This window comes from Felis catus, chromosome B4, assembly GCF_018350175.1.
Source record: "Felis catus isolate Fca126 chromosome B4, F.catus_Fca126_mat1.0, whole genome shotgun sequence".
NCBI classification, from domain to species: domain Eukaryota; kingdom Metazoa; phylum Chordata; class Mammalia; order Carnivora; family Felidae; genus Felis; species Felis catus.
In genome coordinates this window covers 90,120,266-90,144,477 of record NC_058374.1, presented here as the reverse complement: position 1 = coordinate 90,144,477, position 24,212 = coordinate 90,120,266, and the positions used below count along the sequence as shown (strand labels likewise).

Below are 24,212 nucleotides of genomic sequence, written 5' to 3'. Positions count from 1 at the left end.
CTGCAAGGAAGTGCTGATAGTGGTTTCCTGTAGGTAGGGAAACTGGATGGCTAAGGATCGAGGTGTAGAGAGAGACCTAGTTTTCTCCAAGAGCTTTTTTTACAGTTTGAATTTTTACCATGTGCAAACACATTGCCTTAAAAACCATTGAAAACTACTGAGCGACAGGATCCCTCGATCTAACATTTAATGATTTCATTATTCGAATACAGTTTTATTAAGGATTCCATGACTCTATCATGTGTTTGTCACACTTGAAAAACACACTAGAAATTCTGGCCCACAGTTCCACATGCAATGAAAGTCTTTAAGCTTTTCACTATTTGTTAAGTTCGGCTATATATACATTTGTGGAATTTATTATGTAAAAGTCATATGTAACCCAATTTTCCCCAGACCTCAGCACCTTTCTGGTCCAAAAGAGGTCTCTGTAACAGCAATGACTCAAATCACTATTCTCACGATATATTATGGGGTTTTTTTCTGTGTTTGTTTCTTTTTATTTAAGAGAGCGCTCGCACAAGTAGGGGAGAGGGGCAGAGAAAGAGGGGGATGGAGGGGAGGGAGAGAGAAAGAGAGAGAGAGGGAAGGATGGAGAGAGGCAGGGAGGGAATGAGAATCTTAAGCCAACTCCATACTAAATGCAGAGCCGACATGGGGCTCGATCTCATGACCCTGGGATCACGACCTGAGCTGAAATCAAGGGACGGGCACTCAACTGACTGAGCCACCCAGGTGCCCTGTCACAGATATGTTTTGAAACAGCATCTGTAGTCTTCTTATTCCCCTTAACACTGGGCTATGTTGAAATCCTCAGGGGATGCCTCTTATGTGTTCGCAAATAGGTGTGGTCCCAGCGCGTGCTTCCGTGGCTCTGCTAAACACTACAGGTCCCCATGAGGCCCATGACCAGATCCAGCCCGCAGCTTCCCAGCAGATACCACCTGAGACATCCTGGAGCCTTCTCCATGAGCAGGTGGCATGGCTACCTAGGGAAGGCAGAGGCAATGTGCCTTCTGTTTCTATTGCACTCTATGAGGGGGGAGTTCCACAAGTATGCGATTGGGCTCCCAAACGTTGTGGAATTTGGTTAAAATATCTCTTTTGTGTTTTGTTTTCAAGTCGCTCTGCTTTCCACAGGGCTCAGTCATGAATGCAGATGGTGCTGGAATAGTAGGCAAAATTAACCAAAGATAGTTTCATACTCAAAATCACCTCTCCTTCTGTGACAAGGAGATACAAGACCAAAAAAGACTCAAGAGCTTGAGGAAAGAGCCCTCTTCATAAAACAAGAACCACGCTCCCTGACTCCATCACTGCTTCACACTATTATTATGATAGGGAGGACAAAGCCAAAAATAAGAGAAAGCAGCTCAGGAGAGGCTTGAATTACTATAAAGTAAAAAATATTAACTATTTTTCACTGGTGATACATCCACTGCTTTGCCTTTATACTCTGTAATCTTTATAACATCCCTGTTCCAAGTAAGAGACGTTTAATAGGAACAATAGAACACCTGCGCAAACTGGGCTAGCATTCCAACGTCTGCTTACCTAACAAAGTGTCGTAGAGAGACGTATTTGGTTGCAGGCATGGCCTGATCCAAGGATCACTTGATATGAAAAGGGTGTGGTTTCTCAGCTCCACTTGCTCCGTGTTGACTCTCTTCTCCAGCAGGTTCTGCCCTCGTGGTTACAAGACCACTCCCAGCAGCAACTTAGGGGATTTTCCACCCAGGTGCAAACCCAGCAGAAATGAGCAAGTCAGCTTCCCCAAGATTTCAAGACAAGAGTCCAGGAACTGACTTTCTTTGCCTGTGTGCATGTCCATAGGCCAGACACCAGGGATGGAGGAGGGAGAATGCTGACTGGCTTAGCTGTGGCCCTGTGCTCCAGGGGCATCAACCTCCCCGGAAGTACTCCAACAGAAGGAAGAGGGCCAACCCCCCAAGCAAAATCAGAGCATTGCTGCCAAAGGGAGAGAGTTAATTGTAGGCAGCAAAAATAGGAGACTCCACAGGAAACCTTATGAGGTTGAAATTACTATTCTCACTGTACAGATGGGGAAACCAAAGCTCCCAGCTATTAAGTAATTTGCACAAAAATCAAAGAACTGGAAAGTGACAAATTGGATTTGACCTCGTTAACGTGTTGGATAAGATTAAAAGGACAAGTGGGTGTTTCTCAGACAGACTGGAGCAAGCAGGGTGCTCTAGGCAGAGGTTTGTGAATACACGGTTACAAGAATGCTGCGAGGGCAAGGACCTCTCAGGGTATGTCAAGTTGTTTGCAAAGTTGTCGGTGCAGCAGAGAAAAGAGCTCAGTCTGGTGTCAGAGGGATCAGGACTCTGCTATTTATCAGCTAGGTGGCCGTGGACAAGGACATAACCGCTCACCTCATATCCACCATCTGGGGAATACACGGATAATATGCTTCACAGGGTTCTTGGAAGGAATAAGCGAGATGACATATATGAATGGAGCCAGGACAATGCCTAGCACATGGAAACGAATGGTAGATGTTGTTGTGGGGATGACAGGATGTAGAAGGTGACGAACGGGAAAGAGGTAGGGAAAAAAGCTCAAACAATATCCATGGGCCAGATCATGCTAAACTAAGGATTTCAGATTTTATCCCCCAGAAAATGGGGTACGATAGGATTTTGACTGGAGGGATGGCCTGGTAAGTTTTTCATTTTGGAAGGATCACACTGGCAACTGTGTACTTACGGCAGCAGGGAGGGGGACTAGTTAAGATACCGCTAAAATAGAATGACAGTGGTTGCCAAATCTAGCTCAGTGTCAAATTTACTAGGGTGTTTGTTTGTTTGTTGAATACAGATTTGTGGACTCCTCAGGGGTGGGGAGACATCTGGGCTGAGGTATCGGCTAGCTCCCACCCGGCCCTGTTGGTTCCCGAAGGGAACTGATCCACCTCCTTCCCAACGATCGGCATTGCCCAAAGGAAAACTAGAATTGTAGCAGGAATACAAAAATTAAGGAACAGTCAACTCCTTGTTGTTGTTTTTTTAACTCCAGGATTCTTGAGGCCTCTGGGGTGCAGAGTGGAGCAATCGGATAAGGAGTGGGTGTTCTGGACGAGGTGAAGAAGATGAGACAGAGCATGACTTTTCAAGTCATCAGTAGATCTGACCTGAGCTGAGCTCCAGGAGAGATGCAGACTCAGGTTCAGGAGCTGGCCAACAGGGAACCTCTCGGGAGCTGATCCAACCCCAACAATCTCCCAGTCCCCATTTAGTCCCCATGCGATCGAGCGCAGGCTGTCTTTGTGAAAGAAAAGCTGCCTGGTTCTACTTTAGCTACCGTCCGGTAAGGGCCTCCCATCTATGGCTGTATCCCAGGGGCCTCACGACTCCACACTTTGCTGACTTTCACCTGAACTGCCTTATGTAATAGATAACAGCCATTCCAATGGGGGAAACACTCATGGACCAGGGCATTTCCATCTTATGGATGAACCATAATTCACCCCAACCATTTCCTCTGTTCTCAGATATTCTTTCCAAATTTCTACTAGTAAATTTACTGCAATGACAATTTGCACATAAAACTTTTGCTGCCATCACTTCCAACTCTAAAATATCTAGTACTCTTAGAAGAAACCTGGTAGTGGTCATTTCCTCAAGTTTGAGTTCAAATCTCACACACTAGTTTCTTCTCAAAGTATGCAATGTGCGATCATTTGACAAAGTTCAATACAATGAACCACTGAGCAACACGAGGGTGAGAAGCACAGTTGAAAATCCACGTATAACTTTTGACTCCCCCAAAACTTAACTACTAACAGCCTGTTAGCCAGAAGCTTTACCAATAATATAAACCTCCAATTAACGCATTTTTGTATGTTATATGTATTACACTGTATTCTTATCATAAAGTAAGCTGGACAAAAGAAAATGTTAGGAAAATTCTAAGAAAAATGTATTTATAGTACTGCACTGTATTTATCAAATCCTCAAATAAGTGGACCTCCACAGTTCAAATTCCTGCTGTTTGAGGGTCAACTGTACCTGCTGATTTTTTTAAAACCCTAGTGAACAAAGAATACAAGGTAATTTCCTTAACCTGATAAAAGATACCTACCAGAAATCTCAGCAAACATCTTACTGAATGGTTCCTTCAAAAGCCAGGAATGAGGTATGCATGCCCGTTATCACTGCTTCTATCAATACTGGAGGTCCTAGAAAAAAAGAAAAGAGAAAAAAAAAAAAAGAAGAAAAAAACTGCTGCCTCATCCAAGGGCATAGAGAAACAGGCATTCTTATTCATGGCTTGCAATGAGAAGTTCAACCTTTGATGGTGGCAATTTGACAATACGTATGACTTAAAAATGTTCCTATTTTTATTTTTTATTTAAAAAAATTTTTTTTAACGTTTATTTATTTTTGAGACAGAGAGAGACAGAGCATGAACAGGGGAGGGGCAGAGAGAGAGGGAGACACAGAATCCGAAACAGGCTCCAGGCTCTGAGCCATCAGCCCAGAGCCCAACGCTTGAACTCACGAATTATGAGATCATGACCTGAGCCGAAGTCGGATGCTTAACCGACCAAGCCACCCAGGCGCCCCAAAAATGTTCCTATTTTTAAAGTTCATTTATTTTGAGAGAAAGAGAACATGGGGAAGGGGCAGAGAGAGAGAGAGAGGGAGAGAGAGAGAATCCCAAGCAGGCTTGTTAGCACTGTCAGTGCAGAGCCTGACATGGGACTCGATCTCACAAATCGTGAGACCATGACCTAAGCTGAGATCAACTGTCAGAGGCTTAGCTGACTGCACCACCCGGGTGCCCCCAAAATGTTCATACTTTCTAATCCAGTAACACCACCTCGATGAATGTACCCTGAGAACGTACTTAAGTCTGTACACAAAGATGTAAGTATTAAGACGCTCTCAAATACTACCTACAATCAGGAACCAACTGTTTGACAACAGTCCTGAATTCTGGCATGAACACATGAAGGAAAGTCACTGAAAATGACGCTGTATACGAGCTATATATACACTGTATACGAGTTATATATATATATATATATATATATATATATATATATATACGCTGTATGACAGCTAAATATACCTTTTTGTGTGTGTATACATGCACACACACATACAAGAACGTTCCGGAGAAGCCCATACCAGAACACTGAGGATTCCTTATGCTCGGTTTTGCAAATTTTCTTAAAATATATGCTACTTCTTTCATTAGGAAAAATAATATGTTTTTAAAAATTTTTTTAACGTTTATTTGAGAAAGAGCACAAGCAGGGAAGAGGCAGAGAGAGAAGGAGACACAGAATCTGAAGCTGACTCCAGGCTCCGAGCTGCCAGCACAGAGCCCAACACAGGGCTTGAACTCACAAACTGTGAGATCATGACCTGAGCCGAAGTCAGATGCTCAACCAACTGAGCCACCCAGGCACCCCGAAAAAGTCATGTATTTTAAACGTTGCCTCAAATGATTGCTGGAGGCAGCAAAGAAAGTGGCTCAGAAAGAGTAAAGGGAGACTTGATGAAGGGAGCAGGCTGAAGCAGTGCCTGTGACCACAGCTGTCCATTCACATCCCACCCATGACACCAGGAAGCTGAGTTACGTTCCTGGCGTCCTATTTTATTGAAACAAAGGAAAATGACAAACCTAATGGCTAATTTTATACACACACGTACATTCACACACACGTTCTTAAGTAAACTCTCTACTCACTCATACCTAGGAACCTGCTCCTCTGCCAAGTTCTCAAGAGGTCACGGGCCACCCTGCAGCCCAGTGATTAGATTGGGGGAGATGGAGCTTACTGGGCTGTTTCCCCAGTTCCGTGACTAAGGAGGGGAAAAACTTGAAGCGGAAGGGGAAGGAGAATGTCAGTGTCACAACGGTATTCTACGCATGCACTCAGAAAATGGCACGACAGCTACAACAACAAGAATCTTTATGCGCATGTCTTTGTAATCAGTACAATTCTTCAGAACAACAGAGACAAAAAAGAAAAAAGAAAAAGGAATACAATGTTTCAAAAAGTGACAGCCCATAGGTCAAACATTACAAACTAGGTTTAAACCATCTGGAGGCTTTTGTAAGAGTATTGAGGTGCAGAAGCACTGGAAGGAGGGGACTCCCCACACAAGTGCTGACAGGGGACAGACAGATCTAGAAATCGAGAAACCGCTACTTGGTAAGTACTTCTGGTGCTTGAGTACAGTGTCCAATACGTAGGGAGGAGAACGAGTCCATACTGGTCTTTGTACATGCTGTGTGGTGAAGGCTACTGCAGATTTCTCTATTTCCTAAAGTAGGCAAGTCTCCAAAGTTGACCGATTCACATTGCGATTACACGGTACAATGCATGCATGTTATTGGTACAGAGAGTGCTTCAACAGAAATCCTTCGGTTTTTAAAATCCTGACAAGGTCATTTTGACCTCCGAGGACTATGATCCTTTCAGTTATTCATTCTTCCATTTGGGCTAAAATACTTCTTCCAAAGCATGCGCCCGTCTCGTCCATCCCTCTCCCAGAAAGACCATCAGAGGGAAACTGGTGGGGCCTGTGTCACCAACACTAAGACACTTAGACACAACAGCGCCATCCCAAGGACTGTGGTAAGCGGCTTCGCCCCAGCATCCACCTCCCTGGACCCAGATCCTCAGGGAGCGCGGGGCTGACTCAAGAGAAGAGAGACTATTCCTCCATTCCAGTCAGACATCCCTCAAAGGGATGAGTCTGTTCTGACTCATTGGGGTGGGGGAGAAGAAAAGAATATAAGGTGGAATTATTATCTGTAAAGTTTTAGCAGATGGAAGAAAATCGTTTCATTTGCTTAATTTTGAAAAATGTAGCGGTCTCAACCCCAGGGCGGGACGCGAGGTAAGCCCAACATCCCACCTCCTTCCTTCCCAAGACAGGTGGTGGGCGTGGCTGCTTTTTAAGAAGCTGCATGCCACCCTCAGGTGGCCCAGAATTCAAGACCAACACCGCAATAACTCAGTAGTCATATTTTCCACCTTCAGTGCCTTTGGGGGTAAAAATACCACAAAAGGGATAACATGGCTTTTCTCACTGTATGTCATTCTTGTGTCTTCTACTCAAAAAAAAGCCCACACTACCACATTCTCTATTTTATTATGAAAATTAATACCTCTCACAGTAGAAGCCCTCTCTAAAATTATAGCTTTGGTTTCAGAATTGGCAATCCAATTAGCCCAAATGAACACTGAGTGCATCGACAATGTGCCTGCAGGCATGGTCAAGGTCTATCAGAGAGGAGGATAAAGATGCTGAGGCTATTCTTCGGATAACAGTAAGACAAGGGGACTGAGGAGTGAGCCTTTGTTCAAATGACAGCTGCACGAAGCATTTTTAAAATGAACTACCTTTTTGGGTAAAAACAGAGCTGGTTTTGTGAAACGCCATCACGGGACTCTGTACCATCTGGAGAAAGGTCCTCTGAGTCAAGAGGGAGTACAGTGAGTGGCTTCCCAGTCTTGGTTTTTAGAACCTATACAGCCAATGCATCTGTGTACAAAGAGCAGTAAATCCGCCTATCGTGCCAGAGGAGATGTGACCAAGTCACAGGGAATACTGGGAGTATTCACCTTGAGTATCTGCCTGTAATGCTACTTCACCTCCGTGTGGCTCAGAGTTCCCATCTGCATAGTGGAGATAACAGGTGCTGTCTCTGACCCGCTGGGACCGGGAGAGAAGTGGGTAAGAGAGACCTAGAAAGCACTAATGCCTTCTCCAAAGAAAGGCAGTGTTCAAGTAACAAAAGTACTCAACAAAGTGCTCCAATCAAAAAAGCACAAAATTCAAGTAACAGAATTGCAGGTGCTGTGTTTCTGGCTTCCGAGCAGCAGCCGTGAACACGGCTCGAGCCACGATCGAGCATCGCTGCGTCTGCCATGAAGAGCTGGTAGGTAAGTGAGCTGCACGGTGGACAACACGGGACACGCTCCATGGAGAGCCCACCAAGTCATCCCAACACTGAGGACCATAATTCTTCTTAGAGGGGAAAAAAATGAACCTTGGGGAAAGCTTAGCAGAATCAGCAAGCCGTTCAGAGCGATTGCTTAATGCATATCCCGTGTGGGTTCTCTGGATAAGATCTTCAAATTGGTGGCTTAACCTAAATTTCAACAGATAAAGGGTTTTCTTCATTTTGCAGGCAGAAAGAGAAACTAAGGCTATCTACATTTTTCTCCTGCACTTTAGCTCTAGAATGAAAAAACAATCTTCAGACTGGCTGAGAGAAACTACTGAAGAAAAACGCACACACACAAACATTCCCCCAGTGGGGCAGGAAGAGGGAAATCAGGATGTTTTTTGTAACTAAGAAACCTACTTCCTTTGTACAGTTTCTGTTCTAGCGAGCTAGCGTGTGCATGCTTGAGTATCGCTAACGCCCAGAGAACCAGAAGGTTTGGAGGAGTGTTGTCGCAGGGACCCTGACAGCCCTCAGAACAGGAAGAAGGAAGAGGGGTTAACAGTCTAAATACGCAGTCTTTCCTAAACAACTCACGATTAAAAATAGGGAAAACTTCACGCTTTAAAACTACAATATTTATGCTGCCACAAGAATTCACTGGATCGGTTAGCGGTGGGTGGGAAAACATCCCCGTCCTGGCTCCCACTAGAAAAGTTCCATTTCCCATCTTTACAGACTGGTGCTCATCTCTGAACCTATCTATTCATTTTCACTGGACAATTAACACTCTTTGGGAGCCTCAACCGGAACCCTTTTACCACCATGGGAAGGCGCATCCACAGTCGAAGCTTCTGAGGGCCATCATCGTTTCTTAGTGCCACTGTTTCCACCACTGGATTTGCTGAAGCCCCTGCTCATGTGAGGAAAGTGCACGGTTGGGGTTCTTTCTGTAGGACCATATAATCCCAAGTTCCTGGCAGTGGCTGACTTGCGTAGTGGTTTGACGCTGGGGAAAGGGCTAAAGATGGGTGCTTTCAGGTGGCCGCCCTGGGGAGGTTTGGTTTCCCCGGGCGTATCAGGCAGCTCCGGGAAGTGCCGTTGGCAGGGCGCGTGTGCCTTGGGCTCGGGGTCGGCAGCAGCATCCCTCCGGTCCAGTTCCAAGGCTTCTAACTTCACCTGGACCGCAGACACGTCAGCGTCGGCATCCCCAAACGCTGGCTCTGGAGACTGCCCTTCGATTGTCCTCCCCACACGGCCTTCCGAGCTGCCACCTTCTCCTCCAGCTGCCGCAGCGCGGCTGGAGGGGAACTCCGCCGCCCCCGGGCTCTTAGTCTTGCAGCCCTCATTCTGCTCTTCTATCAGCCCAACGGTGTCCCCGCAGCCCAGCTGACTCTTGGTCCTCGTCATGTTCTTCTTGTGGACTCGGATGTGAGTTCGCCACGGAGAATTGAGCTTCGTCTTGAGGTCTTCATAAGGGACAGGAGACGTTCTGCCTCCTGTGTGGCCGGGGATGTGGATGACCGCATTCTTGGCAGGTCTGTTTGACATCTTCACCTTCTTTCCTAAAAGAAGGTGGTTTATGACCGGAGAGTTGTTTACCTGAGATGGGAGAATGCTGGTCACTGGCCCTTTATCTGAAAGAAACGTTGAAAGGTTGTGTGAAATGGACCACAGAGAAACCATCCATCACAGAACAGGAATCACAGAGGCTGTCCCCACATCCCAACCCACGTATCCGCCAGGTTTTGCAGAGTCATGTGACTGAAGGTAACAGAAACTGAATTCAACCCTAGAGCCTGGAGTACCTGTTCCCTCCTCTTCCAAAAGGAGGAGACGAGAGGCTGAGGATACAAAAAGAAGCAGACTCTGGCCCCTCATTACTAAAGTGCAGACACCCTACTGTTTCTTACTGAGAGTTTTTGTCTCTGAGAAATAACCTCAGAGGTCCTGTACCTAGAAAACTGTAGAAGACTGTTTTAAAAATAAGTCAAACACTACGACCATATGGATTATCAGCTGTGAGCTTCTGAGGGGTAGGAAAAGAACACACTGCATATTATAAAGGTGAGAGCAGGCAGAATGACAGAGGTGATAGAAGGTGGTGAAAATGTAGGGAGATCACTGCTACTTGATTCCTGATCCCACTCCTGTGTCCTCAGTGGACTTTGAAAGCAAATTGAAACTGGAGAGCACCAAAGCCGTGCTCTCCTGGAGGGCACTGGTGATAGTATTCCTGTCGTCCTCCTCCAGTGGCTACGACCAAGCCTCTATTTCAGATGACGCTCAAACACACATGGCCCCAGAGATGACAACAGCAGGCAGAAGCAGTAGGGAGAAGGCCCTACCATCTCTGTGTGAGCAACCTTCCTCCTGACATCCCTATCATCTGGCTGAGCTCACCTCTACGCTTCTCGACTGCTGTCATGTACCTTGGGTCACACTCCAGTCTTTATTGAAAATGTTGACTACAGTCTCCTCTCCATCCCATATCCTACTACCTCCCTCAGTTGCATGACTGTTTCTCTGACTGACCCATCCTCATACTTCCTCAGCCTCCCCAATTCCATCCGAAACTTCATCACCCAGATCTATCTTACCTGAAAAATATTTAAGTCTCTGATTCTTCTCTTTGGCTTTCCTGGCTCTCACGTTCTCGATATAATTATACATGGTACTGAACCAGAGACTTGGGTTCTCTCATCTTTCAAACTTCCCATAACCCCTTGCACTCCTTCCCCGGCTAGATGCATGTGTGAGTCACTTGCACTCCTTCCCCGGCTAGATGCATGGCTGATCACCGGGATGCTGCCTCACCGATAACCACATTCTTGACACCCCTATCTCTTTCTGCCTGGCAAAATCCCAACCCTGGATTTTTATCTTTTCCAAAAAGGGAGGGAAAAAAAAAAGTCACACAGACATGTGGACTGAAAGCCCTTCAGATTCATAACTTCCTATTTTGTTGGGTCCTCAAAGCCACTGAACAACCCTTTTCTTTCCCTCTTCCATTCCGTTCGATGACCTACCCAAATCATCATTGCTTTCTCTACGCTCCTACCTGACTTCCCCAACTTACTCCTCCAAAAGCAAACAACTTTTCCTCCGATTTCTCCACAAAAAACAGAAGCTACCGGGTCCAAAAGGCCCCAACTTGCCGTCCTCCTTAACCTGGGAAGCTGATACCTCAACCGCCATCCTCACCGCCTTCCTTCACATCTCAGAAGCTGAAGTCAAGCACACTCTCTCCACCTGCACTGCTAATCCTCTTATACCATCCCTTTTAAAAGCTACTCAAAGCGTGATCCCCACCCAGCAGCACTGGCACCACCCAGGAGCTTGCTGGAAATGCATCATCTCAGCCCCACCCCAAAGCTGCTGAAACGGACTCTTCATCTCAACAGATCCCCAAGTGATTTACATGCACACTGAAGTTTCAAAAGCAATGCTCTTTGTCTTTGAGCAATAATCTCCCTAAAAGGAACCACACAAACCATGATCCAGATAAGGGTCAGCAAACTTTTCCTGACTGTAAATATTTTAGACTTTTGTAGTGCAAAAGCAGTCATAGGCAATATGTAAATAAGGGGGCATGCCTGTATTCCAATAAAATTTTAGTTACAAAAACAGGCAGCTAGCCGGATGTGGCCTGTGGAACACAGTTTACTGACCCCCTAGCTACAGCACAAGACACTGGGCCGATTTAATACCCACCGACAACTGTTCACCATCACACCCACAGATATGTAGGGCGCAAGTGAAAAAGGGACTATGTAAAGAATCCGAACACGGGGTTCTAGCCCTGGCCTGACCACCGACCATCGCTATACAACCCTGCTAAGCTTTCCTGAGTCAATTTCCTCATCTTTTAAAAGGACAGAAGCATATCCATCCTTACCTGCCTCATTTCTTTAAGGACAAAAATGAGGATATGTTTGAGCCAATGTTTTTAAAATTAAAGTGCTAGAGTTGTTTCTTTTGTGAATGCCCTCTTAATGACTCAAGTCAAAGTAAAAATATTCAGGAAGTTAACCCGCTCCTCCCCCGTAAGTGGAAGGTAAGTACAGTTTTCGTGCAAGATCAGTCACGTGCTCCCAAGTCAACTTCATTTTAACACAGGACAGGCATCATTTTCATTAGGATTTCACTTAGAACAAGACAAACCACTTCCCAAATCAGCGTGTATTAAATCACAAAGCAGACTGTTCCCTGGGATTTGTGGAATTTAAAAAGAAAACAAAAAAAGCAGCTGGACAGTCCTTGGAAAAGAGCATTTCCAACCTCAATCCAATTTTGCTCTTCTCGGCAGATCCCCAAGAAAGACCCCGCTAACCCATCGGTGAGGCACAGGAATGGCTTTTTCCTTTTTCTCTGATGACAGCCTCTGTTATATTACTACCTAAATGACCAGTGGATAGCTTAATTTACTAGTGCACAGATTAATAGATTCCATTTTCAAATGCCTAAAATTTAGGAAGAGCTCCAAAATGTCTCAAGTCCAAGGACTGCATGGCGTTTGCAACAGTTTCATCATTTGTAAACCCCTCTCCACAAGCACACGTAGTACAGACGTGTTTAATACCATCAAGTGCCTGGTTCTTGGTACCTAAAAGGGACCCATGGTCTTTTTCTTCCGTAGAGCCTAATAAAATAAGAAAGGGGATACTAAATAGGTCATCTCCTCATGCCAGCAGTGTTTGCGGATACTGAGCTACAGGGTTGCAATACCGAGGCGATCCTAGGAGTATGGTTCCTTCCTTCACAAGACACAGAGGGGAAATTGACTCAAACAAAGAATCACATTACCTGCCCGGATATACACCTGATGAACCTGCTGTTGCTGCTTCTTCTTAATCCGAGAATACTGCCGCTTCAGCGCGTTGATATCTGTGGTCATGCGCTCCATCATCATACTGTTGAAAGCTGCGTGGTACTCACTTCGACAAGAGTTGATCGCTCCTGGACTCAGCTCTGCAATGTTATTAGACCGCAGACTCTGCTCTTCATTTGGTTCTACACTCCAGAGGAGAGAGACACAGACATGGAGGAGAAAGATTACACTGTGCCCCAGTGTGGTATCTTAACTTCCAGGGAATTCTAACCACAAAAAAAAAAAAAATGCATGCTCCAGTTTGTTGTACTGGTTTTCATTTGGTCCTGAAAATATTTCTGCATTTCCTGATTAGCCTAACTGTGGGTCTGAAATGAGCTGTGTGGGTTCACTGTTTGATCTTATTAGCACTTTGCTCATTCTGTAGACATAAGAACAACTGTTTCCACATAAATATCACTGCCTTTTTCTAAAATTCCCTTAGGAAAATATAACTCCAGGTGTCTAAAGTCAGTTGACAGATTTGCATATAACTGCATGAGGATTTATAAGGAATTGACTGTTCGTAGAGTTTAGACCATCATTAAAAGTGAGTTTTTCCTAGGTTAAAAATAGCAACACGTTCTATAAAATTATCAAGACTTCGGGGCATCTGGGTGGCTCAGTCAGTTAAGCATCTGACTTCGACTGAGGTGATGATCTCATGGCTTGTGAATTTGAGCCCTGCATCGGGCTCTGTGCTGACAGCTCAGACCCTGGAGCCTGCTTTGGATTCTGTGTCTCTCTCTCTCTGCCCCTCCCCTGCTCACGCTCTGTCTCTCTCTCTCTCTCAAATAAATATTTAAAAAAACATATCAAAACTTTGAATCACTGCATCACTAGAAATGTTTTTATTCATTTAATACACATTTCCTGCCTATGTGTGTTTTGTCTGATGTGGTTTCTGCTCCTGTGACACCTACAACTAGCAGATTTGTCCCTTAAATAAAATTGAGACTACATCTGAGAAGTAGAAATAAGCACTGTGTGAGGGCAGACACACTACATAGGCTTTTCTAGCACAGTGTGTAAAACGGCCTGGGAACCGCTTTTAAAAAAATAATTAGTGGAGGATTTCAACTATCGTAGCATCTGCTGAAACTGTTATTCAGGTAAAGCTTAAACATCAGACAAATTTACTTCCTTTTTTATGGAAAACACATTTTTAAGGAGAAGAAAATTAAGGGGTGCGTGGGTGACTCAATCGGTTAAGTGTGCGACTTTGGCTCAGGTCATGATCTCACAGTTCATGAGTTGGAGCCCCGCACTGGGCTCTGTGCTGACAGCTCAGAGCCTAGAGCCTGCTTTGGATTCTGTGTCTCCCTCTCTCTCTGCACCTTCCCTGCTTGCGTATGCTCTCTCTCTCTCTCTCTTAAAAATAAATAAACATTAAAAAAAAAAAAAAGGAGAAGAAAATTAAAAGGGGTCCTGCTAATCTGAACTTAGTTAAAACTGACAAGAATTGTGGCACCTGGGTGGCTCAGTCGGTTGGGTGTCTGACTTCTGCTCAGGTCATGATCTCACAGTCAGGGAGTTCAAGTCCTGCGCTGGGCTCTCTAATGACAGTTCAGAGCCTGGAGCCTGTTTCCAATTCTGTGTCTCCCTCTCCTTCTGCCTCTCCCTGCTCATGCTGTGTGTGTGTGTGTGTGTGTGTGTGTGTGTGTGTGTGTGTGTCTCAAAAATTTACAAAAAAAAAAAAAAAAAAACTTAAAAAAAAAAGTTCATTACATCGATGGTGTCCAGACCACAAAAGGTCCATTCTCTACAAGAAAAAAACAAATGTAGTATAGCATCCAATTCAGAGCACCACTTTTTAAGAGGGACACTACAGGACATTAAAAGGTGAATATACAGAATATCAAAAGTTCTGGAAGTCATCCCTTCTGAAAAATTTTGATCTTGGACCATAGACAAGGATTTGGGGGACATGATGGATGTCCTCAAGATTTCAAGAGACATCCAATAAAAGAGGGAGTAGACTTGCTGTTTTTTGTTCAAAGGAACTATTAAAAGAGCTGGTAGGTGGAGATTATCTTTTCTCAACTAGAAACCATGGGCTAAGCAGAGGGATCCAGCAGAATGTCCTATGAGATAATGAGTTTCTAATCACTCAAATTCAAGGAGAGGCTACCGTAATGTTTTAGATTTAGAGGGTATTTCTATAGTGGAAAAGAAGCCATTCTGTATCAATTAAATTCAAACAGAATGTGGTAAACATCTATTATATGCCAGGTTCCAGGCTAAGGAACTGAGCATACGAAGTGGAATCAGATAAACTGGAGGCAAAACACATAAGAAAAAGGTATAGGTATGATGTGTGTAACACATAACAGAGAGATCCTACTACATGATAGAGTAGCACAGAAGACACTTTTAACAAAGACCTTTAATAGTGGTAACCAGGTAAGGAAACAGTAGTCATTGATCAGACACAATGATAATACCTTTGCTATAGTGACCCAACACATTGAGATCATCTAAATAGAAAGCAACCTCTTTACCTTTAATTTGCTTTTGGTACTTCTGCAGTTCGGGTGCCAGGAGCCCGCTGAAAGGTCCAAGGCACCCCACTGCATTAGTGATAGCATCTTCATCGTCTGGGTCATTCTCTTCATCACTGTCTCTGACCTTACCATGTCGTCTTGGAAAACATAAAAGAAAAAGAAATATTCAAAGAAAATTGTGGTGTTTTTGAAAAATAAATGATATAGTCACATGGTTTAATTTTTATAACTACGAATATAACATACATAAAAAGTCTCTCTCCCATCCCTGTCCAACTTCTGCCTTTGCCCTACTTAATTCCCAAAGGTGACCATTGCTACTAATTTCTATGCGTTCTTCAGTTTCTTTACTGCATAGATAAGCAAAGATAACTATAGTCTTATTTTTCTCTTCCTTTTGCATAATTATTAGCATACTGTATACATTCTTCTGCACCTTGCTTCTATGTACCTAAAACTTTCTCCACGTTCACACACAGAGCTTTCTCATCTTTTTTGCACAGCTGCACTGTATTGTATGCATGTAGCCCATGTAATGGAACCAGGCCACTGACAGTACACACCGGAGTGGTTTCCAATCTTATGCCGTTATAAGCAATGTTGCAATAAATAACCTTATACAGACTGTGCTTTGCAGGTGTACAAACACATCTGTGGGATAAGTCATAAAGGTAGAATTGCTGGGTCAAAGGATATGTGCACTAGTAATCTGGGGAAATACTGCCAAATTGCCCGCCACAAATCTTGCAGCAATGCGCTACGCCTGCACTGTGCAAGAGTGTCCCCCTATAGCGTCACCAACAGAGTGCACATCCACCTTCTGAATTTGTGTCAATCTGACAGATAAAAACATAGTCTCAATCTAGTTCTAGGGTGCATTTCTCTTCATACAACCGATGCTGCCTTTTATACATAAACTACCAATCCCCATCCTTTCATCGTGTCTCAGTTGGGCAGCCATTTTCTTACTGATTTCTAGGAACTTTATACATGAGAGACTGCAATTACAAATATTTTTTCAGAAAATATTTTTGCATCTGCTTATGAAGGTTTTGTTTTGTTCTGCTTTTAGTCATGCAGAAAATTATTTTTAAACTACTTAACTTTTTCCCTTGTGTTTCTGAGTCCATTATTAAGGCCTTTCCAATTCCAAAGAACTAAAGACATTCTTCCACACTTTCTTCTGCTAGTTTTATTATTTCATTTTTTCTATTTAAATACACTTTTCACTATTGATTTGATACGTTAAGTTTTCAAACACTAAATTCCTATACAGGAATATATATTTGTCAATTTCTTGTCTTCTCATTTTAAATTAGGCCATCTGCCTCTTCATGCACCTGTTCTATACTATTTTAATTATAAAATTTTTAATATTTGACATTTTTAAACAAGTTGTGGGGTCTCTAAATATTCCTTCAGTTTATGTTCCAATCTTCTTTGGAAAGTACGGTTTTAAAAATCTCTGTCTTGAATTTAAATCAAAACCTTTGGGGGCGCCTGGGTGGCGCAGTCGGTTAAGCGTCCGACTTCAGCCAGGTCACGATCTCGCGGTCCGTGAGTTCGAGCCCCGCGTCGGGCTCTGGGCTGATGGCTCAGAGCCTGGAGCCTGTTTCCGATTCTGTGTCTCCCTCTCTCTCTGCCCCTCCCCCGTTTGTGCTCTGTCTCTCTCTGTCCCAAAAATAAATAAACGTTGAAAAAAAAAATTTTTTTTTAATAAAAAATAAAAAAAATAAATAAATCAAAACCTTTGGGAAAGAAACATTCAGATTTTAAGTACCAAACTACTTTGAATAGATATATCTGGGGCTTAACAAATATGAAGTTACACCAACACATTAAGATATTAAGTCTTCCATCATGAAAACAACAAGGGGGGGAAAAGACCTTACCCAGAAACTGAGGTGGGTTTAACTGTGGCTGGGAATGGTGTAATGTTGTAGGTGTATTTTTCCCTCAGCTCTGCCAACTGTGGGAAAGGGAATGGAGCCATAGAATAAACAGTCTGAAAAACACAAGCAAAAATGTCAAGTCTGAAACGATGGCCTTAAACAACTCTTCTCAATCCTGGAAAGATATTAAAGTTCTATGATTTGGGTGTAAAGAGGTAGATTCTGCTTCTCACACAGCAGGTGGAGAGATTCTACTTCATTATCCCCTTTAGAGAAAGACAAAAGAATACTGAGGAACACAATGCTCATTTCCGAAATCAATCCAGCCGTGACTGGGTATTCCAAGTGGTGAACATGGGTGGCAGATGGGGGCAGTCTGACTTCCTCTGGGCTCAACTGACAGGTGGGTTAACTCAGAAATTCACAGCTCTCTATTATTTCTTTAACAAAGAACCCATCGGTGATGCTCATATGCAGTGCTTGTTTTTCAAAGCTTTGCTTGATGACTTTTATAGACATTCAACGTCATCTGGACAACATTAAATCTAGTGGGTGATCGTGTGATCAGCCGCAAGCTTTCTCCAAAGATACCACCTTTTCAAATGTCTGTGAATGAGTTCGAGGTGAAAATTGTTAGCTGTTATTTAAAAACAAAAAAAGAAAAGAAAGAAAGAAAAAAGTGACAGGGTGTAAAGCATAGGCTGTTAAAAATCTATAAATAAAAATGGGAAAAGCACGTGTGCTTCCTCCAGAATTTCAAAATTATATATCATTCTACCAGCAGGAGGAAAGTAATCACGTTTGCTCTCTTAATTTTATTAAAGCTTAATTGTTCCAAATGCTTTCCTTCAATCCTTCAAGTACTTATTCTCCAGAAAATGTATATTAATCACCCTAAGTTTCACTTCTCCCAGGAAACCATTCACCTAAAACTACTATGTCAACTACACCTTAATAATTTAAAAATAGAAACCCATACCATTGGGATTCAAGTTTAAAAGATGAAATTATTAGGGCACCTGGGTGGCTCAGTCAGTAAGCATCCAACTTCAGCTCAGGTCATGATCTTGCAGTCCGTGGGTTTGAGCCCCATGTCAGGCTCTGTGCTGACAGCTCAGAGCCTGGAGCCTGCTTCAGATTCTGTGTCTCCCTCTCTCTCTGTCCCTCCCCTGCTTGTGCTCTATCTCAAAAATAAATAAACATTAAAAAAATTTTTTTTAAGATGAAATTATTAATGATAGGAATTTCAAATTTCCTTATGAATGAAGATGTCTCATTGAAGACAATTAGTAGGGTGACCAGGTGAAGATTCACTTGTGTTTTATTTTTGTCAGTTTTATAAAAAATCATTAAAATATTCCCTTGTCCAGCCTCATGAAGGAAGCTGGTAAGAACAGTATGGGAAGTACGTCCTGCCCCAGAGTAATTGGCCTGGGCTCCTAGCAAGCTCCTTCAAGAGCCACTCAGCTTCAGACATCTGACAAAACAAAAACAAAAACAAAAACAAAAACCTGGCTGCATTGGTGCTTTCATTTTCTATTTTTTGGTCTATCTTCCTCTATCCTTTACTTTTAGTTAATCCTTCAAAGAAGAAATCAGTGCTCCTGGAAAAAAAAAATGCGTTTATAGCACCTCTTCACATATATTCAACTCACTTAGTCGAAGGTCTCACGTCTGAAGGCGAGTTTATGCCATGAATATACACCACACATCACTATAGTCCTCAGGGTACCTGAGAAGCTCTGGTTTCCAAAGTTGTAAATCAGAGATTTACAATGGATTCCAAGAAAGGAATTTTACTAATCACTTTAGAGCCAAATATGGCACACTAATAGAATCTTCGGGTTAGAATGGAATGTAAACATAATTTAGTTCAGCCACCTTCCCAAGCAGAAGTCCCCTCTAGAGACTCCCCAACAGATGGTCACAAAGGCAGCAGCACTGAAACCCTTCCAATGGTGGGCACACACTATTTTGCAGGGCAGACGGTTTCAATTTTTGACAGCGCTAATTAAGCAAACATTATCCTTCTATCGGACAAGCATCCACATCCTTGTAATTTCCATGTCATCACTGATGGAAAAAAGTGAACGTTCCAAGGGCTGATCCTGCCTCACAGCACATGAGAGCTCCCCCCAGGTAACAATAATTACTGATATACACTTTGAGGTAGGTTGTCCCAACCACCTACAAACCCTTGTAACAACAGCACCTGATTTTTCTCTCTATTGCCCTCAAGGAAGTCATGAGAGATTTTGTCCAAAGTCTCACTGAAATCCACACCCGCTATTTCACTGGCATTCTCCCAATGTCTTTTTCAGACACCACCAATTTTTTAAAAACAGCCCTTGCTACTTAAAAAAAAAAAAAAAGTGATATGATTTACAGAAGGAAAAAGCCCAGCAGATTTTGTGTGTAGCACTTAGAATGGAAAGAAATTGGGAAGACCACCAGGGAGAATCCTTCCCTGTCTTTCAGCTCAAAAATAAAGACCTTACGCACAGCCCACATTTTTCATCTGGAGCCATTTCAGGTTTGCTGACAGATTTATGGCCCACCATAATTGGATCCCAGCCACTGAATTAATTTTTTTTTTAAAAAGATTGAATAAAGAAAACAGAGTGCCTTGAAATGACATTCACCATTTCTCTCCATAACACTCCACGATGCCAAGGAAAACCAATAAGTCAACTTACTATTCAAACTACCAAAGTACACTTAAATAGACATTTATATTTAGGTACCGCTGAAAACAAAATTGTATTTTTCATTACTGACATGCTTCACAAAAAACACGAAAACATGAGTTGTACAAAATTAGGCTCAGTTCATCTCCACCCAGATGTTTTCCTCTGCGGAAGAAAAGCCGCTAAAATGGCATCCAATTGATCAAACCACAGCCGGTAGGTATTTTTCCCTCTAGGATTCTCTCACAGCAAGGTAAAGAGGTGGTTGTCTTTTCTCCTAATACCTAAGACTGGAAATTTCTATAGGACAAAGATGGCGTGTGTCAACATACCTCTCATTCGCTCTGGCAATGTTTAAGTGAAACAAAATGCTGCCTTATTTTTCTGAAGGGGATTTCAGCTTCGGGAAAGACACGTTTCGACTAACGTGGAAGCAGTGGGCTGGTGGTAGGGGAAAAGTAGGCCAGGAGAGGGGGACTTGGCTCCCAGTCTGGGTCTGCCACTGGACAATCTAAAAAACTGGCCTTAAGCTCACTCTCTATCAAGTGACAGAATTAGGTTAGTTGATCTTTAAGCTTCTTTTAAACCAGTGCCTCCCTAAGCGTTGTTTAGAAACCAACTACATCAGGTCAGAGAAAGACAGATATCATATGATTTCATTCATATGTGAAATTTAAGAAACTTAACAGATGGGGGCACCTGGGTGGCGCAGTCGGTTAAGCGTCCGACTTCAGCCAGGTCACGATCTCGCGGTCCATGAGTTCGAGCCCTGCGTCAGGCTCTGGGCTGATGGCTCAGAGCCTGGAGCCTGTTTCCGATTCTGTGTCTCCCTCTCTCTCTGCCCCTCCCCCATTCATGCTCTCTCTCTCTGTGTCCCCAAAAAAATGAATAAACGTTGAAAAAAAAAATTTTAAAAAGAAACTTAACAGATGATCATAGGGGAAGGGTAGGGAAAATAAGATCAAAACAGAGAGGGAGGCAACCCATAAGAGACTCTTAAATACAGAAAAAAAAACCCAAAAACCTGAGGGTTGATGAGGGGGAAAGTGAGTGAGAGAATGAGTTAAATGGGTGACAGGTATTAAGGAGGGCACTTGTTGGGATGAGCACTGGGTGTTATACGTAAGTGATGAATCACTGGCTTCTACTCCTGAAGCCAAGACTACACCGTATGTTAACTAACTTAAGAATTAAAACAAAACAGGGGCGCCCGGGTGGCTCAGTTAGTTAAGCCCGGGTCATGATCTTCGGCTCGGGTCATGATCTCACAGTTTGTGAGTTCGAGCCCCACGTCGGGCTCTGTGCTGACAGCTCGGAGCCTGGAGCCTGGAGCCTGCTTCGGATTCTGTGTCTCCTCTTCTCTCTGCCCAGCTCATACTCTGTCTCTCCCTCTCTCAATAATAAAATAAATGTTGGGGCACCTGGGTGGCTCAGTCGGTTAAGCCTCCGACTTCGGCTCAGGTCATGATCTAGCGGTCTGTGAGTTCGAGCCCCGCGTCGGGCTCTGTGCTGACAGCTCAGAGCCTGGAGCCTGTTTCAGATTCTGTGTCTCCCTCTTTCTCTGACCCTCCTCTGTTCATGCTGTCTCAAAAATAAATAAACGTTAAAAAAAATTAAAAAAATAAAAATAATAATAAAATAAATGTTAAAAAAAAAAAAAGAATTAAAACAAAACAAAACACCATATCAGAACCATGGTGCATCAGAACCACCGATGACTAAATGTCCACATTCTAACACACTCTGGAGCAGTTTCTCATACATAGTCAAGTGTGAAAAACACTGCCTCGAGTTCTAATGTTCTAGGAGTCTGTGTATTCAGTGAGCAACCAGGTGTATTCTTTGGTTTTTGTTTTTTAAAGACAGAGGGAGAGAGTGTAAGCAGGGGAAGGGCAGAAGGAGAGGGAGAGAGAGAATCCTAAGCTGGCTCCATGTGTAGCACAGAGCCCAACTCGGGGCTTGATCCCACAACCACGAGATCATGACCTGAGCCGAAATCAAGAATAAGACACTTAACCGACTGAGCCACCCAGGCGTCCCATAACCGGATAGGTTCTTAGTACTCTATGGGCGCCTAGGTGGCTCAGTCAGTTGAGTGTCCGACTTCAGCTCAGGTCATGATCTCACAGTTCATGAGTTCGAGCCCCTCATTGGGCTTAATGCTGTCAATGCAGAACCCGCTTCAGATCCTCGGTCCCTCTTTCTCTCTCCCTGTCTCTGCCCCTCCCCTGCTCGCACACACTCGCTCTCTTTCTCTCTCTCAAAAGTAAATAAAGCTAAAAAACCAACCACTCCTCTAGGTGTTATGGGGATACAGAGTAAAAGGAGGCCCTTATCATTAAGGAACTTACTACTTCATTAGAGAATAAGATTAACACACTTGAAAAAACACCAAATAATATAAAATTATCTGTATTTGGCATTAAATCAGTCGTTGAGAATCTTAAGTACTGAAAGAATATGGAGGAAGGCTCGTCAATAAGGGCTGAGATAAGAGAGGCTGTGGGGGGGTGGGGGGGGAGAAGAGAGAAGAGACTGAGTAGGATCCTGGTGGGCAGACCATTTTTCACAGAAAGTGGCAGAGGGAACCACGAGCCCTCTCACAGGAACGGGCATGAACAGAGAGGGCCGGGTAGCAACAGACCTCCGCCCAGTGCAACAGGTTCCAGTCGGGGAACACCTTCGATAGGTAAGGAACAGGGCAGCAAGAATGCACCTCCAATGCAATCTGTCTCCAAACAAACCTTATTTCTGCCCCGGATAAACTTTTATGCTCTTCCTCCTAAGCCAGAAACCTGTAGGTTGCCGTTGTCTCCCCATTTCTTTCTCCCTCACCCCATATCCACTTTCCGTGGCCAAGTCCCATCAATTTTGCCTTCTAAGTACTGTCTCTGTTCCATCCTTGTTTCTACCCTTCACTGCCTCTCACGGGCTCCTGCTGTCAGACTTGACCCTTTCAAGTCCACCCTTCGCTGAGCTGCCCCTGTATCTGACAGAAGCCACAACTCAGACCATTTTCCTTCTCTCCTTAAAATGTTTCAGGTCTTCTTTTTCCCTTTCCAAAGGCTCCACAGAACCCCTAGAATTCCAGCAAGCACAATTTCACAACCTCTGACCTAAAAGGTCAAGTCCAATCCTTACCATAGGTTGTGGTCCTCCATATCCACACCAAATACCAAACTGCTCATAGTTTCCTTCACACACTGTAAAGTTTTCCACTGCCATGTCTTTGCTTGTGCCCCTTCCTCAACCATGACTTCCCTTTCTGCTCTGCACCACTGCCTCCAACATACACACACACACCTCACATGTGCATGCACCCACGCATATACACACACATACATAGAGCCTGACCAACTCCATCTTTAAAAGGTAAAACCACACAAGCATTTCCTCAAGGAAGTCTTTTGACAGAGATGCTCAAAAATGTTTGCAGAAGTTAATATAAGACCTAGAAAACTAGGCTGAAGCATTTTATTTACTGCAGTTAGTAACAAGGAAGCACTGAAGGCATTATGAAGAACAATGAAATGACCAAAGCAGTGTGGACAATCACTCTGGCAGCAAAATGCCAATGCTATTAGAGCAGAGGGAATCTGGAAGGAGGGCCACCATATAAGTGTCGTTTAATTCAGCAAACATTTATTGAAAAAGAGAAGGCAGGAAATTAATCTCAGACTCTCAACAGATGTTTGCTTAATGAAGTAATAAATTTATTGAGCAGCTGTAGTAAAAGGCAAAGTGCTAAGTGTTCATGAGCAAAGCACAGGCTCTGTCCTCAAGGAGCTTAAAAATATCACTGAGGGGGTGCCTGGGTGGCTCAGTCGGTTAAGCATCCGACTTTGGCTCAGGTCATGATCTCGTGGTCCATGAGTTCAAGCCCTGCATTGGGCTCTGTGCTGACAGCTGAGAGCCTGGAGCCTGCTTCGGATTCTGTGTCTCCCTCTCTCTGCACCTCCCTTCAAAAATAAATAAACTTAAAAAAAATTTTTTTAAATATCACTGAGGATATTACTGATTTAAGATAAATCACTGATTTAAGATACAGTCTTAAATCAAAGTAGAATGTGATGAATGTTCACAAGAGAGGTACAAAGAAAATGCCACAGTGATTCAGAGAAATGGGAGATGATTTTAGTTGAGACTATCAGAGAATGCTTCACAAAGGAGAGGGCATCTGAACTGGAACTTTTCATGAGGAGGCAGGCCTTAATCATGTGAAGGTAGATGGGAAAGACTGAAGAGAGGGGGCACAGGTACAGAGGAGGCATATTCCCAGGGATTCCTGGGAGTGTGGAGCACAGCTTGACTTGACCAGAATAAG

At 43.6% G+C, this 24,212-nt stretch overlaps 1 protein-coding gene across 10 annotated transcripts in view; it reads right to left on the bottom strand.

The window, feature by feature from the left end:
* Window positions 1-24,212, bottom strand: part of TBC1D30 (TBC1 domain family member 30) — a 147,773-nt gene that overhangs the window by 53,801 nt on the left and 69,760 nt on the right. For 2 of the 10 annotated variants that reach the window (XM_045062025.1, XM_045062026.1), the window contains 5 exons: window positions 17,202-17,314; window positions 15,307-15,446; window positions 12,742-12,948; window positions 12,518-12,577; window positions 5,931-9,572 (listed from right to left, as the gene is read on the bottom strand). In XM_045062025.1, coding sequence (XP_044917960.1) covers window positions 8,800-9,572; window positions 12,518-12,577; window positions 12,742-12,948; window positions 15,307-15,446; window positions 17,202-17,314 — 1,293 coding nt within the window. In that variant the 3' untranslated portion in view covers window positions 5,931-8,799. Of the gene's footprint in view, window positions 1-645; window positions 4,202-5,930; window positions 9,573-12,517; window positions 12,578-12,741; window positions 12,949-15,306; window positions 15,447-17,201; window positions 17,315-24,212 lie in introns of those variants that run through there. The other 8 variants (XM_023257196.2, XM_045062030.1, XM_045062028.1 and 5 more) reach the window with 7 other exon arrangements.